The sequence below is a fragment of the Maniola jurtina genome, chromosome 2 (assembly GCF_905333055.1).
Source record: "Maniola jurtina chromosome 2, ilManJurt1.1, whole genome shotgun sequence".
Classification (NCBI taxonomy): Eukaryota; Metazoa; Arthropoda; class Insecta; order Lepidoptera; family Nymphalidae; genus Maniola; species Maniola jurtina.
The window spans coordinates 14,622,774-14,637,906 of NC_060030.1; the positions used below are offsets into that span (position 1 = coordinate 14,622,774).

Here is a 15,133-nt window from a genome sequence, read left to right on the forward strand (position 1 = left end):
ATTGTTCGGATTTCAATTCCACGGTTTTATGCCGCTTGTATTCATCGACTGTCATGTCCACGTCCTGCGGCATGTTTGATGTCGTCTGTCCACTTAGTGGAGTGGTTCTACGAACACACATACATGCATACATACATATATAAGCATTTTAGTGTTTAAGTGGAAAAAATTAAGGTTTTCTGGCAGTAAGTTATCTTTTATGTGTAGTTCTAAAACAATATAATTTATAGCTAAAGCGTTGAAGCATTTATAGTATTATACATAATAATATTATTATTGTAGCAGTTTAACTATCAAATAAAACATCAGCCACAGTTTTTTAATCACTCAATTTATTTATCAGGTCCAACGATCATATACCTTACTAAAAATATAATTTATCTTATCACAGAAATTCAATTTATTTACAATAGCACATTTTTATCCCTATTATTATTATTTTAGATTGCTCTAAGCAATAAGGCCGCCTTTGCACACAATTGTTTTTTCTGTTTTCTTCCTTCTGTTGTTCCTTGTGTGTTTTTTGTGTAAATAAAATTGTGGAAAAAATACTTTTATCTAGTTATCTATCTATCTATTATCTACTAATAATAAATGATGATAAATCCTGCTTTCTTTACCAAGAGTATGAGCTCACCAGTCCAGTTTTGAATCACTTTTTTACATTATTAGGATTCCGTACCTCAAAAGAAATAATGAACCCTTATAGGATCACTTGTTGTCTATTTGTCGTGTCTGTCAAAAAACCTATTACGATACTTCCCGTTGACCTAGAATCATGAAATCTGGCAGATAGGTAGGTCTTATAGCACATATACGGGGAAAAACCGAAAACCGACAACCGACAATTTTTGGTTAGCCTAACTACCTACTCGTATCTATTCTGTGTAAAAATGCAACCAGTATTTTTAGCACCATTTCACAAGAGCATGGCTTATCAATACCTGCCTCTTTGTTAAAATCGTTCACATCATAAATATTTCCATTTTACAAAATTACCCCAAAACACGTCTAAAAAAACTAGAAATTACACAATATACCTAGACTAGATCGTTAAAATCATAACTTTCCAAGCATGAGCGGCTTGATGTATTTATGGAAGCTTGGGTTGACTGGTTCAGCGTTCAACGGGCTTTTCTGGGCTTCTTCCATCAGGCGCTCGTAGACACGGCCGTCGTAAGATCCCAGAGAGGAATGTAGGATCTGCAACAAAGATAAATTATTATCAATACTAAAAATTTGTATATGCCAAAGTGTTATTTATAACTTCTTTACGCCCTAATCGATTTGAAAGTAATTTGGCATAGAATCAGCTTACATCGCAGATCACAATTCTATTACTATCGGTATTTTTTTCTTCGGAATAACAAAGAGATTTGCAAAAAACAAAGTCAGGGACAAAACTAGACAAAACATAAGTAGATTTAAAAATGTGTTTATCGATAGTAAAGAAACACGTCATATTTTTATTAGATAAGAACGCGTTTTTAAAAGACTTTATGCCTTGCTCCAGTCCTTCTACAGAAACCAGTGAAAATTTGAAGAAACTTAAGAAAACTCATTACAACTTGTTTTAAATATCCACTTAATTATATACCTATCTAACAATACGAAATCTTATCTCATAATGAAGTTATCATTAATCATACATTCGATACTATTAGTATCATTCTTGATTATGGAATTATTTTTTATGAACAAAACAACAAAGAAGTGCAATTCTTAAATAATACTGAATAGGTAGAAGAAGTTGCAGTTTTCTGCAGACTGCAATAGTAATGACATTACTAGAATACTTACTAATAAATATATGTTCTAACTTAGGTATATCTAATGATAGAGCTATTACAATAGGTAACAATAATGGCTCTGACCTCATCCCTTAGGTCGAAGGCATCGACGAGTCCCACGGCATTCGGTCGCAATTCAGCTAGAAGTTCCTCGTAACGCCTTTGCAGCTCATCAAGATCTTTTTTAGAAACTGACGCATACTGTAACATGGAACAAAAATCTTTGATTCGCTATCTATCGAACATTGTCAAAATATTGGCCTCTCTCCGTCACTCGTTTCCACTCGTTTCATACAATCGTAGTTCCAATTTCATTTGAATATTAAGCAACCAAAGTCCATGAAATTTTGCAGACATATTCTAGAAACTAATATCTGTGTCTGTGGTGTTTTAGATTTTTCTAAAAATATGTAGTTTTAAAATTACAGGGGCTCCAAGATTTGTATGAAAATTTTAAGACCGCGTAACTTTGAAACCGAATATTTTAACAGAAATCTGGAAAACCACAGACATAGATATTAGTTTGTAGAATATGTCTGCAAAATTTCATGGACTTAGGTTGCTTAATATTCAAATGAAATTGGAACTACGATTGTATGAAACGAGTGGAAACGAGTGACGGAGAGAGCCCTCTTAATTGCTTCATCACTATAGAAAACCTCGAAAAAACTACCTGCACAGGAATGGTTAGTGTAGACAATAATAATAATAATATCTTTATTTATTCAAGCAACAAAGGCCCACAATATTATGTTAGTAAACATCTTAACCTATGTTAGTAACTAAATTATAATGTAATGTATGTTAGTAAGAAACTTATTCTATATATTAGTATAGATTAATAGTAATTCCAAAAATAGCGCAGCAAACTAGGTACTTAGTGAAGCTACATTTATTAGCTGAAAATGTTTTCCTTCATTCTCCTTCCATTCTTCACATATAATATTTTCAGCAACAAATCTCTTTCTCTCCCCCCAATAAATTGGAAGAAAGAAAGGAGATTCTTGCTTGCCAGAATTGCAAAGTGTGTCACTTAGACGTGTAATACTTATAGCAAAGTATAGCAAATAGTTGTGACCTTTTTTTTGTTAAACTAGGATATATAACCAACAAAAATACCTTCAACAGATCGCCTGTCTTTTCGAGTGCCCAATACATGAGATACAACACTGCTAACTGATGCAGCACCTTCCTCACGTTCTCACTCGACGTTTTAGTTATCCTTTTCATTTCGTTCCAGTATGTACCAAGTAAGACGGCCCGACAGTGTGCCTGTGAAGTTGTACAAGTGTAAATTAAAAATTTACAATACCCCCGACAAGTGAAGCTTAAAGTAACTAGAAAAGAGCTGATAACTTTCAAACGGTTGAACCGATTTTCTTGGATTATTATTATAGCTAAGAACACTCTCGATTAAGCTACCTTTCAAACAAAAAAATCTAAATTAAAATCGGTTCATTAGTTTAGGAGCTACGATGCCACAGACAGATGCACAGATACACAGATACACAGACACACAGATACACACGTCAAACTTATAACACCCCTCTTTTTGGGTCGGGGGTTAGCAATAAAGATTTAAAATCATTTTTTGCGACTAAAGAATTTAAACTTGAACTAGATACATTACGAAAATGTTGAAAACTTACATTTTACCGAGCAAAAGAAAAAAGACGAGATTATAATGTACTTCACTTTTATAGTTAACGTCACATTGAAGTTGCCGTAAATCATTTTATATGGACGGGCGAACATTACATTATTATGTCTTTGAAACAAACATATTTTGAGAACTCTATACGGCATATTTTACAAAGCAATTTAAATTTTTTAAAAAGCATCCCTTTCTGTAAGTAAACTCTGTACTGATTTAGACATTATCAACCGATAGACGTCCAGTGTCCACAGTTGGGCACACGACTCTTGTAGAGACTTCCTCACTCCACGGTCTTACGCCGCCTGAATCCAGCGCCTCCCTGGAACTTGTCATGGTGTGGTACTGTTGGTAACTTTAATGAGAGTTCTTACCTCAGCCGCACCAACTAGCTGAACAGTTGTCATGAGCCACGCATCTTCATAGTCCATTCCAGATTTTATTCGATCTCGTATACTTTTCACACATTGAGCTATTTTGCTGAAACCAAAAGAAATATTTCTAAGTTAAACAGCTTTTTTCCACCTTGGTTTCGAATTAAATGTTTCCTACTTCTGTAAATAATAATAATACCTAATTAGTAATCGACTAACTTGGTTTAATTGTTTTGAAAGAAGTACTTCTTGCTGATCTTAACGATAGACTCAAAAATTTTCCAAAAAAGCAACATACCCTGCAGCAATTGCCTGAAAGGATTTAATGATGCCCTCGTGAGTGTTGTCCCAATTCACTCTTTTGCTATTTGCGGACCGATTCAAGTAAGACACCGTTTGGGTGACACCTTTGCCAGCTTCCGCTTGCTCCCAGGCTTTTACTAAAAACCTGAAAATTACGGCAAGTTATAAGACAGAAAATCTAGTCTAAAAATAGTATCTAAACATTTAACCCTCGGAAAGTTTCTGGTTTAGTAAATTTTACATGGACTCAACTTATCAGAAGTTATTGAACCATAACTTTAGTCTTACGGGAGGTTTCAACCGTTTCATTGCTAGGCCAATCTACCGGCAAAGACTCGCCAAGCGATTTATTGTTGAGAACCAGTAGGGGTATGAGTTTATTTTTTTCCAAGCTAACCCGCTTTTATCAAATATTAACAAGTAAGGATGTATCTACTCGTATGATGTAAGGTTAGGGCTAAAATAGAGAGTAGAAATTTGAAATGGTTTTTGTTTCAGATTACCTCGCAGTCTGCAGAAGTAGAACAGTATAATCGCCTTCATAGGTCCTGGTGGCTGCGACGAAGGAGTAGAGGAAGGGCAGGTTCGAAGACAGCATGTACCCGTGACCACCACACGCGAATCTACACTGCTCTATATGTGACAGTGCATCTGATGTGCTCACAGCTTTAAGACAACTTGATAATGCGTGAAGCTGAAATCATGAAAAACTACACGTTAGGGTCTGTCAGCTGTCTGTCGCAGTGTCGACGGCTGATGGGACAGGCGTGTTCTACAATGGAGACCACGTTGGACGTTCTGATACCACCGCCTTGAGCAAGTAATAGTAAAGTTATCTACTGATATCTATGGGTTTGTGATTGGATTGGGTTTCGTCGGTGAGAGTCCGACATAACATCCGTGCCTCCGGGCGCGGTGGTATCCATAAGGATTTCCCTACGAAAAAAAAGGTCAGACAGGTCCCGATCTTGGTATGGTCATAGTACAAGGAGAAATGCAGTAGTCCGACGCCTTTGGTCTTGGTCTTGGGAGTTGGGATACCGCTTCCGATATAGGTCCCGGAATTACCCCCTCCCCCCACCTCCTCTTGTTTTAGCTTAGCTCTACATTAAAATTTTCTAGACTACACCAATTGAATATTCTTCAGGACTAATTAGTAAGATAACCAGATTTGTAAAGACTGTTAGGTTTTACCAGTTTGACGTAAAAGCATTGTCAAGATAGTAAGAAGAATCAAAAGCCACTAAAAATGAAAATGATACCTCAGGCAATGCATCAACGTTCCCTTTTTTCATGTCAGCCATAACAACTTCGTAGGTGTTCCAAAGCCAGCTGGCGGTAAGCTGGAACGCGTGTGCTGTCGCTATGCATATGAATAGCTTATGCTGCTGTGTCGGATAGTCCAAGATTTGAGGCTCTGGCTCACTGGAAAAGATGGAAAATCATTATGATTTTTTTTTTGGTCAAAGGGAGTAAAACATGTTTATTACATGACCGCTTAATGATCCCTATAGCTAATGATGATGAAATTATATCTATGAGGGCAAAAAAAATAATGGGATCATTAGTTCCGAAGATTACCTCACAAACTTTATATCAAAACTTACATACTTCACCCCCAAACTCCGTTTAAATATCGTTAGAATGTACGGTGATGGAGAAATAGATTAAGTATAGGGCAAAATACTTACTTGGGTCTAAGTTCAGATTGTCGCCTTACAGCAGAGTACCGAACTGCTATAGTCGCAGCCTTTGAGATGTTGAAAGACATTTCGCTCACGAGGGTTACTCTCACGAATACCATTGTCCCATATGTCAGTTTCCCATGCCTTGCTGATTTCACGTAGGTGCCATCCTGAAATAATAATAATTTAATGAATTACTGAGCAACAAGGAATACTCAGCAGTCAATGTAGAAAGCTATGCTAGGAGTCTCTTTACGTGATCAAGAGATCCGTAGGAAAACCAAAGTAACCAGCATAGCTCAACGAGTTGTGAAGCTGAAATGGTAATGGTAATGGTAGCACATAGTTTGAAAAACTGATAGATATTGGGATCCCAATCTGCTGGAATAGTGACCTCGAACCGCAAGGCGCAGTCAAATTCAAAATATTTTTATCCAAATAGACTTTTACAAGTTTTTTTGAATCGTCAAAAGCATCTACCAGTGCCGGTGCCAATGTCGGTAGACTAGGTGGGCAGGCGACATCAAACGGGTCGTAAGGAACCGCTGTTCAGGCAGTGCAAGACCTTGGCGTATGGAAATCCAAGAGAACTATGTTCAACCGTGGACACTGGACATCTAATGGTTGACGATGATGATGATAATGAGCACAATAAAAGAAGAAGGTGCGTGGGTTGAAGATAAAATTAATCGATCAATTAGATCAGGGAATCGGCAAATTGAATGCTTACCTACTGTTAGTAATAAAGTTGCTCTAAAAGATAAAGAAGAATGTTCAAAAATGTTTTCGTACAGTTTCACGTCTGGGTTTCTCATGTTTTACAATTCTTCAATTTTACAACTCTTCAAATTCATGTTTTACAATTTTATTTTAGTGAAGATATAAAAGTAGGCAGTTAGGTACCTTTTCAACTTTGGCATGTTTCATCAGCATATTCTCTCTCGGTATCCTAAACTGATTAAAGCCTAGGAAGCCATTGTCCGCACTGCTAAACCCCATTCTAGGTCCTATTTCACCAACTTTTATACCAGTGAGGGGCATGTGCGTATCCAGATCCCGAATTTGGACGATGAATAAATGGGTTCCATGGCATTCTCCCTTGGTGTATAGTTGTGCCATCACTACGCAATGATTTGCTGTTGTACCAACTGAAACAATGTAATTAAAAGATTTTAATTTGTTTAATGGGTCTCATATTAAAAAAAATTAACTAACGAATCTCATCCATCATCATCCATCCATCAGCCTGTAAGTGTCCACTGCTGGACATAGGCCTTTCCAAGAGCGCGCCACCAAACACGGTCCTCCGCCTTCCTCATCCACCCGCTCCCCGCCACCTTCTTCAGGTCATCGGTCCAGCGGGCTGGAGGTCGTCCCACACTGCGCTTACCGGTACGCGGTCTCCACTCTACTACCGAAATCTATCTATCTACTAACGAATCTACGGTGTCTAATCTGAGTGGCAGATTCAAGATTTCCCTACTAGCAAAATAAACATTTCTTATTCTTATTCTAAACTAGCTGTACCCGGCATGCGTTGCAATGCCGTAAACAAGCATGATTTTTTTTTATTTATATATATAGTTTTTTTGATGCAGGAACTATCTCCGGCGCCCTCAGAACACCCTACCAAAGTTTCATAACAATCTGATCAGCGGTTTAGCCGCCTATAGAACACAAACATACAAACATTGATTTTTATATATAAGATTAAGATACTAAGTATTGTCACGAATGTTGAAATTGTGTAACGGTAGATTTTAAGAAGTAGCCCTAAATTTTGAAGTGCATTTTGCGGAGTCCTTCAAGCGCATAGTTTTGGACCCTCACTACACAAACCTGCACATAATCGTTTTCTTTTTCACCTTTCGTGACGCATAGAAAATTAGTCTTTCAGATTTATTAACCATCCCTTTTTGGATTCAACTTTCCTTTTTATAAGTAATCATGATCGTCATCACTAAGCACAACAACCCATCGCTGCCGGGTCACTATTGAAACTCGTTTTCTCTCAGAAAGAAAAAGGTTCAATGGTCTTAGTACTCTGAATACGTGCAGATTGACAGTTAATCTATAGTCAGCCTCAAAATAAGAAGGGTGTATGTAGGTCATAGTTCATTACAGTGGTCAAATGTGGATTGGCAGGTTTCACAAACTTTTGAGACCATTTATTAACTGGTGCGCATGCAGGGTTTCCTCCTGAGGTTTTGAAATAATAATATTACCAAAATGTTAATTTATGTTGGATTGTACTTACGCCCTCCTGCCCACCACTTGTAGGAAGTCAGTGTGGGGCTGTGAAGCACAAACTCTTCCTTTTCGGGGTCATACGTTGCTGTAGTCTCCAGACCCCTAATGAATGTTCCATGTCCGAGTTCTGTCTGTAATCAAACGTTGTATTTTTTGGAATCTAGAAAAGCACTCTGCAAGTGCACCGGCGCGGTAAGTTTTCTCGGGAAATTATTATTATTATCAAACGACTGTATATTAGCTTAGACTCCGAGTAATAAACAATATACTCAGACATTATAGTTTGCAGACATCGCAAGTCCTTACTGAATTTACCTGTAGAGGCGTCTTTACACAGGCACTATATTTAGCTATCAAAACCTTAGGCACAGACAGACAAAAAGGAGCAATAAATTAAAAATTTAAAATACCTAATATACCACTACCATGCCAGTGCGTCGTCACCTTATTAGAATTTGTTCTAATTAGAATTTAGTTGGATACTAATTTATGTAACTGGCCGGATAGTAAAATTACCGATCTAATAAGAAAACTAGAAAAGAACTGATAATAATCTGCAAACGGCTGAAAAGATTTTCTTGGATTATAGCTAAGAACACTCTCAATCAAGCTACCTGACAAACAAAAAAAAACTAAATTAAAATCGGTTCATTCGTTTAGGAGCTACGATGCTACAGACAGATACACAAACACACAGATAGACACGTCAAACTTATAACACACCTCTTTTTTTTGGGTCGGGGTTTAAAAATAGTGTCACTGGTACACAAAGTACCTGTGCATAGGCTCCGATGATCTGCATGTCCAGGGCTTTGGGCAACCATTCTGCCAACTGGTCCGGCGTGCTCTGCCCCATGAGCGCTGGCACGAACATGCCCAGGTGCAGCATGAACGGCGAGATGTCCTTGAAGAATGCATCTGCGGTGCGCCGAAGGACTGGAGACCTTAAATTTAATAATAGTAACAGTTAACAAAAAACAGTTCATTTTTAACCCCCGACCCAAAAAGAGGAGTGTTATAAGTTTGACGTGTGTATCTGTGTATCTGTCTGTGGCATCGTAGCTCCTAAACGAATGAACCGATTTAATTTACTTTTTTTCCTTGAAAGGTGGCTTGAATCGAGAGTGTAAGAACACTCTCGATTCAAGCCACCTTTATCCTTTATTTATTTTTTAAGTCGATTATAGTTAACTAAGCTATAATCGAAGAAAATCAGTTCAGCCGTTTGAAAGTTATCAGCTCTTTTCTAGTTTTCTTATAGAGGTTTTTCTGATGATTTAGTGGTTGACCACGACTCATATAACTGGGTCAAAATATCGACAAATAAAACCATCAAATTAATCGTTGTATATACCTATCCGTTATCAATGTTATAATAGCTCTTTAGTTTAAACGGGCACTTCTCTGTCTGTTGCTGATAAATTCTAGAGTAAGTCATTTTTAACCTCCGACCAAAAAAGAGGGGTGTTATAAGTTTGACGTGTGTATCTGTGTATCTGTGTGTCTGTGTATCTGTGTATCTGTCTGTGGCATCGTAGCTCCTAAACGAATGAACTGATTTAATTTACTTTTTTTTCCTTGAAAGGTGGCTTGAATCGAGAGGGTTCTTAGCTATAATCGACGAAAATCAGTTCAGCCGTTTGAAAGTTATCAGCTCTTTTCTAGTTTTCTTATAGAGTTTTTTGTGTCGGGGGTTTTTTAAATTTTGAGTTATAAATAATCAGTTCTGTTAACTAATGATACTGGTTGACCACAACTCATATAACTGGGTCAAAATATCGACAAATAAAACCATCAAATTAACCGTGGTACCTATACATAATATACCTATCCGTAAATCAATGTTATAATAGCTCTTTAGTTTAAACGGGGACTTCTCTGTCTGTTGCTGATAAATTCTAGAGGAAGTCATTAACCGACTTCCAAAAAAGGAGGAGGTTCTCAATTCGTCGGGATCTTTTTTTTTTTATTTTTTTTTTTTTTTTTTTATCTATGTTCCCCGATTACTCAAAGCCCCCTGGACCGATTTGGAAATTTTTTTTTGGTTTATAACGTACGCATAATTTTCGATTCCCGTAATTTCCAGCATCTCGCGCCGGACTTTGTTGGAGTAGATGCAGGACTTCCTCACGGCATTCTCGTATCTCTCCTTGATGCTGAGGCACTCTTCGGGGACTTCGTCCAGTGAGTCCCCATTGTTGAGGGCGATGTCCTCTGCCACATAAAGAGTCATTTGTATTATTATAGGCTTTGGATTTACATTTTTAGGGTTCTATATCTCCAGAAAAAAAAACTCTTACAGGACCATTTCGTTGTCTGTCTGTCTGTCTGTCCTACAACGAAGTGATGAGTAAAGTACCTACTTAATTGGAGGATTGATAAATTGACACCATATAACCTATTAAAATTGATTATACCTACGACAATGGTTAAATATGTAGGTAGATATATTATGGCTGTAGCGTCATTGAATTGAATGGGCATTATTCCATTTCTTGACCACTCAGAGTTCAAGTGAGTTCAGTTGATTGGTTCAGTTTCAAACTATACCTACACAATTACTGAAGTAAAATGGAAATTGACGAATTTTTGACTTACAAAAAGAATACTTACTCAAGGAATTTACATTTTAACAGACTTTATAAAAACTTGACCTAACTAAGTAGGTAATAAGCATGCTAATAACAGAGACAGACACCTCTATTTTTGAATTATTATTATTGTATACTACTGGCATATTACTGGTAAATTGAATACTTGAAAAGAGCAACCGCCGAGTTTCTTGCTGGTTCTTCTCGGTAGGAACGGCATTCCGAACCAATGGTAAATTATTTTGACGATTCAAAAGCACTTGTAATAGTTTTTAAGTAAGTATTTGAATAAAAATCTTTTGAATTGGAATTTGAATCGGTTTTACCATTCCTACAATATTCCGTTTCCCACCTTGGTAGGTATTAAGTAGGTAGGTACCTACCTATCTTGTTTTTCTGTAACGAAGAATCGACCAAGTTAGTATATGGCAATCGGAGAAGGAACACCCCACACACCCTCTTAGTCCCAGCGCTACCCGATGCAGGTGACGTGCGGGTGTGCACGGCGTCCCCCCACCTCATACCCCGATTGCCATCTCAACCTGTCGCAGACTTATCTACCTACTATGCTACCTACATATTTCTTTTGCATATTTATGCACAAAATATTAAATAGCCACTGCTGTGCTATCTTCCTTTCGTAGTCTTGACCAGCACCACTCGATCTATCTGATAGTGAGTGATAATGCAGTCGAAATTGTAGGTAGGTATTGTACGTTGTGTATCACGTTATATATACCTAGGTATAAGGTAGATACTAGATACCTTATAATTGCATTGTGTCAGAGTCTCAAATTTTGAAGCCAAATAGAAAGCAGGAACTATATATTTATTCTAGCCGGAATATCGATCGGTAAATCTTGGTCGGTAATTCCTTCGTTATGCGTTTCGAAGGCAGTTGGTATTTTTTAATCCCCGACCCAAAAAGAGGGGTGTTATAAGTTTGACGTGTGTATCTGTGTATCTGTCTGTGGCATCGTAGCGCCTAAACGAATGAACCGATTTTAATTTAGTTTTTTTTTGTTTGAAAGGTTGCTTGATCGAGAGTGTTCTTAGCTATCATCCTAGAAAATCGGTTCAGCCATTTGAAAGTTATCAGCTTTTTTCTAGTTACGTACTGTAACCTTCACTTGTCGGGGGTGTTATAAATTTTTAATTTACACTTGTGTAATATATTCTGTAACGTAGTTCCTTAAGACCTAGGTAGATATAGGTATTATTTCAACACCTATGTGATTCATTCCTGTTCCACTTCGATAATCGAATCGATCGGACATAGCAATTTTTCCATTATGTATTAAGTATAGGTACCTACCTAAGTGCGAAATATTTACATACCTGTCTAGTGTGTGTTAGATACATAATATGTATATGTATTGTAAATTATTTTATTTATTGTAATTAACTTTGCTTTAGCGGTGAAGGAAAACATCGATGCCTGAGAGTTTTCCATAGTGCTGTGTGGTCTCTTTCCTAAACTTTCAGTTTAGCATTTCCAAAATTACTTTAACTAGGTACGAATATAAAGGTAAGTCTGTGAAAATAGTAAAGAAAGTCATTTGAAAAGATGTCGAGAGGAAACTAGAAGTCTTCGAGTACCTACCTACTTCGGTATTAATGTTCTTGGCAAATAATTATTACTTATTAATGTTCTTTGTAAATGATACCTAACATTTTTTTCTAAACACGCCACAAAGTTTCGCGAATAAAACATACCAATTTTTTTCCTCTGCAAAGTTTTTTCCTTTCCTCCATCTATTATGAACGTAACTTCCTCGATGTTGAAATTGCATTTTAGCCTCTCTTTAGCTAGGTCCGGGTTGACATCGTATTTGGTTTTATTTGCCTTCATGGCCACAGAAAATATAAACAAGTCTAGGTAGGTATTGTGCGCGAAAATGCACAGTCACACCGGCCGGTGGAGCTGTTTGTACTGAAACCGCGCGAACGTTTTGTGTGCTCACCAAACAATGCTAATGCACTTAGACATTAAGAGCTGATGAAGATTCCAGTCACAGTTACAAACATTGTAAAGTCTTGTCAATTTTAGGGTTTCGGTTTAGAACTATAATATAGAGACTGTGCGAGGCGAACCTAGCTACGTCATTATCCTAGTAATTTACAATCATGCGTTGCGAATCGCAAGCGGTGATAACGTAGTGTTAACAGGGCTCTCTCCGTCACTCGTTTCATACAATCGTAGTTCCAATTTCATTTGATTATTAAACAACCAAAGTCCATGAAATTTTGCAGACATATTCTAGAAATTAATATCTGTGTCTGTGGTGTTTTAGATTTTTCTAAAAATATGTAGTTTTAAAATTACAGGGGCTCAAAGATTTGTATGAAAATTTTTAAGACCGCGTAACTTTGAAACCGAATATTTTAACAGAAATCTGGAAAACCACAGACATAGATATTAGTTTCTAGAATATGTCTGCAAAATTTCATGGACTTTGGTTGCTTAATATTCAAATGAAATTGGAACTACGATTGTATGAAACGAGTGACGGAGAGAGCCCTCTTAAAACGTTGGGCTCTTAATCAAGAATTCGGGGTTCGATCCCGGGCACGCACCTGTAACTTTTCGGAGTATTCATTTGCTTTAACGGAGAAGGAAAACATCTTGGGGAAACCTGAATGCCTGAAGTTCTTCATACAAACCCTTCTCATTCTGAGAGGCAACCTCATACTCAGTAGTTAGGCGGCGATTGGTTGACGATGTTGCAATGCCTCTTTCAATTTAGGACTGGCACGTCCTATCAGAGAATTTCACGCAAGTGCCAGCAACAACTGGTACAAAGTTTCAACCGATTGAGAACGCATAAAATATACACAAACCATTATTTTTTACAAAAAGATACATTTGATTGGTCAATTATTTTCAGATTAGTTGATCCGCTTCGACGTTGCTCGCTAAAATTCTTCCGATTGTTTTACCAATTCCTGTAAACTCGGCGGACTCAGAGCTTACGTTCCAAAGTATACCTGCTTCTATATAATAATAATTTGATATGTCTGTCAATCAGTTTATTCTTTTATATACTTAATAAGTATAATAAGAAGGTTGCACCGGAAAGTGCAGCGTTGGCAGACCTCCCACAAGGTGGGCAGACGACATCAAACAAGTTGCAGGAACTGCTGGATCTAGGCGGCACAAGCGACCGAGGCATATGGAAGTCTACAAGAATCCAGCTGGGGCCGCGTACCGGTTGACAATGATGATAATGTTATAGTATAGTCATATTTATTTAAGAGGGCTCTCTCCGTTACTCGTTTCAGACAATCGTAGTTCCAATTTCATTTGAATATTAAGCAACCAAAGTCCATGAAATTTTGCAGACATATTCTACAAACTAATATCTATGTCTATGGTTTTCCAGATTTCTGTTAAAATATTCGGTTTCAAAGTTACGCGGTCTTAAAAATTTTCATACAAATCTTTGAGCTCCTGTAATTTTTAAACTACATATTTTTAGAAAAATCTAAAACACCACAGACACAGATATTAGTTTCTAGAATATGTCTGCAAAATTTCATGGACTTTGGTTGCTTGATATTCAAATGAAATTGGAAATACGATTGTATGAAACGAGTGACAGAGAGAGCCCTGTTAAAAGATATAAGTACCTACTTACCTAAATTAAGAGTGGATTTAGACTTGGATACAGCAAAGTTGTCGATAATTATTGTGTGCCTCGTGGACTGACGTATGAATAACCACACCAGCCAGCTAGTCAGGTCTTACACTACTTATTCAATCAAGCGAGTTGCTCTTTTGGACAGCTTGCTGTACATAATGCAGTGACGAGCGGAATTGTTATATCTACACAATAGATTGCATATATAACGCATTCAAACTAAGAATAGCAATGAAGTTCCACCATATTTGTTGTTATGTGAGAGTTTAGATGACTGGATTATTAGTATTTTCAATTTTCAAAGTAAGATAGCTAGGTATACCAAGTGAGATAGATATCATATGAAAGGGCTTTACCTTTACATTCTAAAACAGATTTTTATTTATTTTTATACATCATAGTATTTTATTTATCGTGCAAATGTCGGAATAATACCTTAGTACGGAACCTGTCTGACTGAGTCTGACTCGCACTTGGCCGGTTTTTTATTGTAAGTAATTGAAGATATTAAAAGTAGTCGATGTTATGCAAAGTACTTACCTCACACTTTTTAAGTGAAGGTTAAGGTAAATGAAGGTGAAGTTACAGGTAAAGGTGGTTCGTGTAAAGTTGAATGGCTTTTCTTACTTTGAATTCTACATGAGTTCAAATTAAGAATCATTTTTTTTTAAAAAGTAAACTGAGTTTAAAAGCACTGAAAAAATGAAACAGTTTTTAAATAACTTTCAAACTTTACTTTGAACCGATCCTACAAATAAAAACTTAAGTATATTGCAGGTATGTATTTTGAAGTTGGCGCTGACGCTGACCAAGTCGGTATTTTTTTTTTGTCTTTTTTTGTTTAA

General features: G+C 36.9%; 1 protein-coding gene across 2 annotated transcripts; it reads right to left on the reverse strand.

Annotated features, from left to right (window-relative positions):
* Positions 1-513: 513 nt before the first annotated feature.
* On the reverse strand, positions 514-14,352 carry LOC123871383 (probable peroxisomal acyl-coenzyme A oxidase 1). Of its 2 annotated transcripts, none has more exons than XM_045915179.1 (13): positions 14,286-14,352; positions 10,114-10,270; positions 8,832-9,000; positions 8,064-8,187; positions 6,710-6,954; positions 5,813-5,976; positions 5,384-5,546; positions 4,625-4,815; positions 4,117-4,266; positions 3,819-3,924; positions 2,910-3,062; positions 1,875-1,991; positions 514-1,203 (listed from the first exon to the last, which is right to left on the reverse strand). In XM_045915179.1, the coding sequence occupies exons 2-13, from the start codon at positions 10,143-10,145 to the stop codon at positions 1,060-1,062; spliced, it is 1,758 nt and encodes a 585-aa protein (XP_045771135.1). In that variant the 5' UTR covers positions 10,146-10,270; positions 14,286-14,352; the 3' UTR covers positions 514-1,059. The 2 variants fall into 2 exon arrangements, with proteins under 2 accessions (XP_045771135.1, XP_045771127.1); XM_045915171.1 differs by lacking the exon at positions 14,286-14,352 and adding an exon at positions 12,364-12,622.
* Between the last annotated feature and the right edge of the window lie 781 nt (positions 14,353-15,133).

Excerpts from the sequence above, each read along its gene's own strand:
- LOC123871383 (XM_045915171.1), bottom strand. The coding sequence starts at position 12,499 with ATGAAGGCAAATAAAACCAAATACGATGTCAACCCGGACCTAGCTAAA. Across the intron at positions 8,188-8,831 it reads TCATCGGAGCCTATGCACAG|ACAGAACTCGGACATGGAAC; the intron begins GTACTTTGTGTA and ends GTTTGATTACAG. Across the intron at positions 4,816-5,383 it reads ACGTTGATGCATTGCCTGAG|CTTCACGCATTATCAAGTTG; the intron begins GTATCATTTTCA and ends TCATGATTTCAG.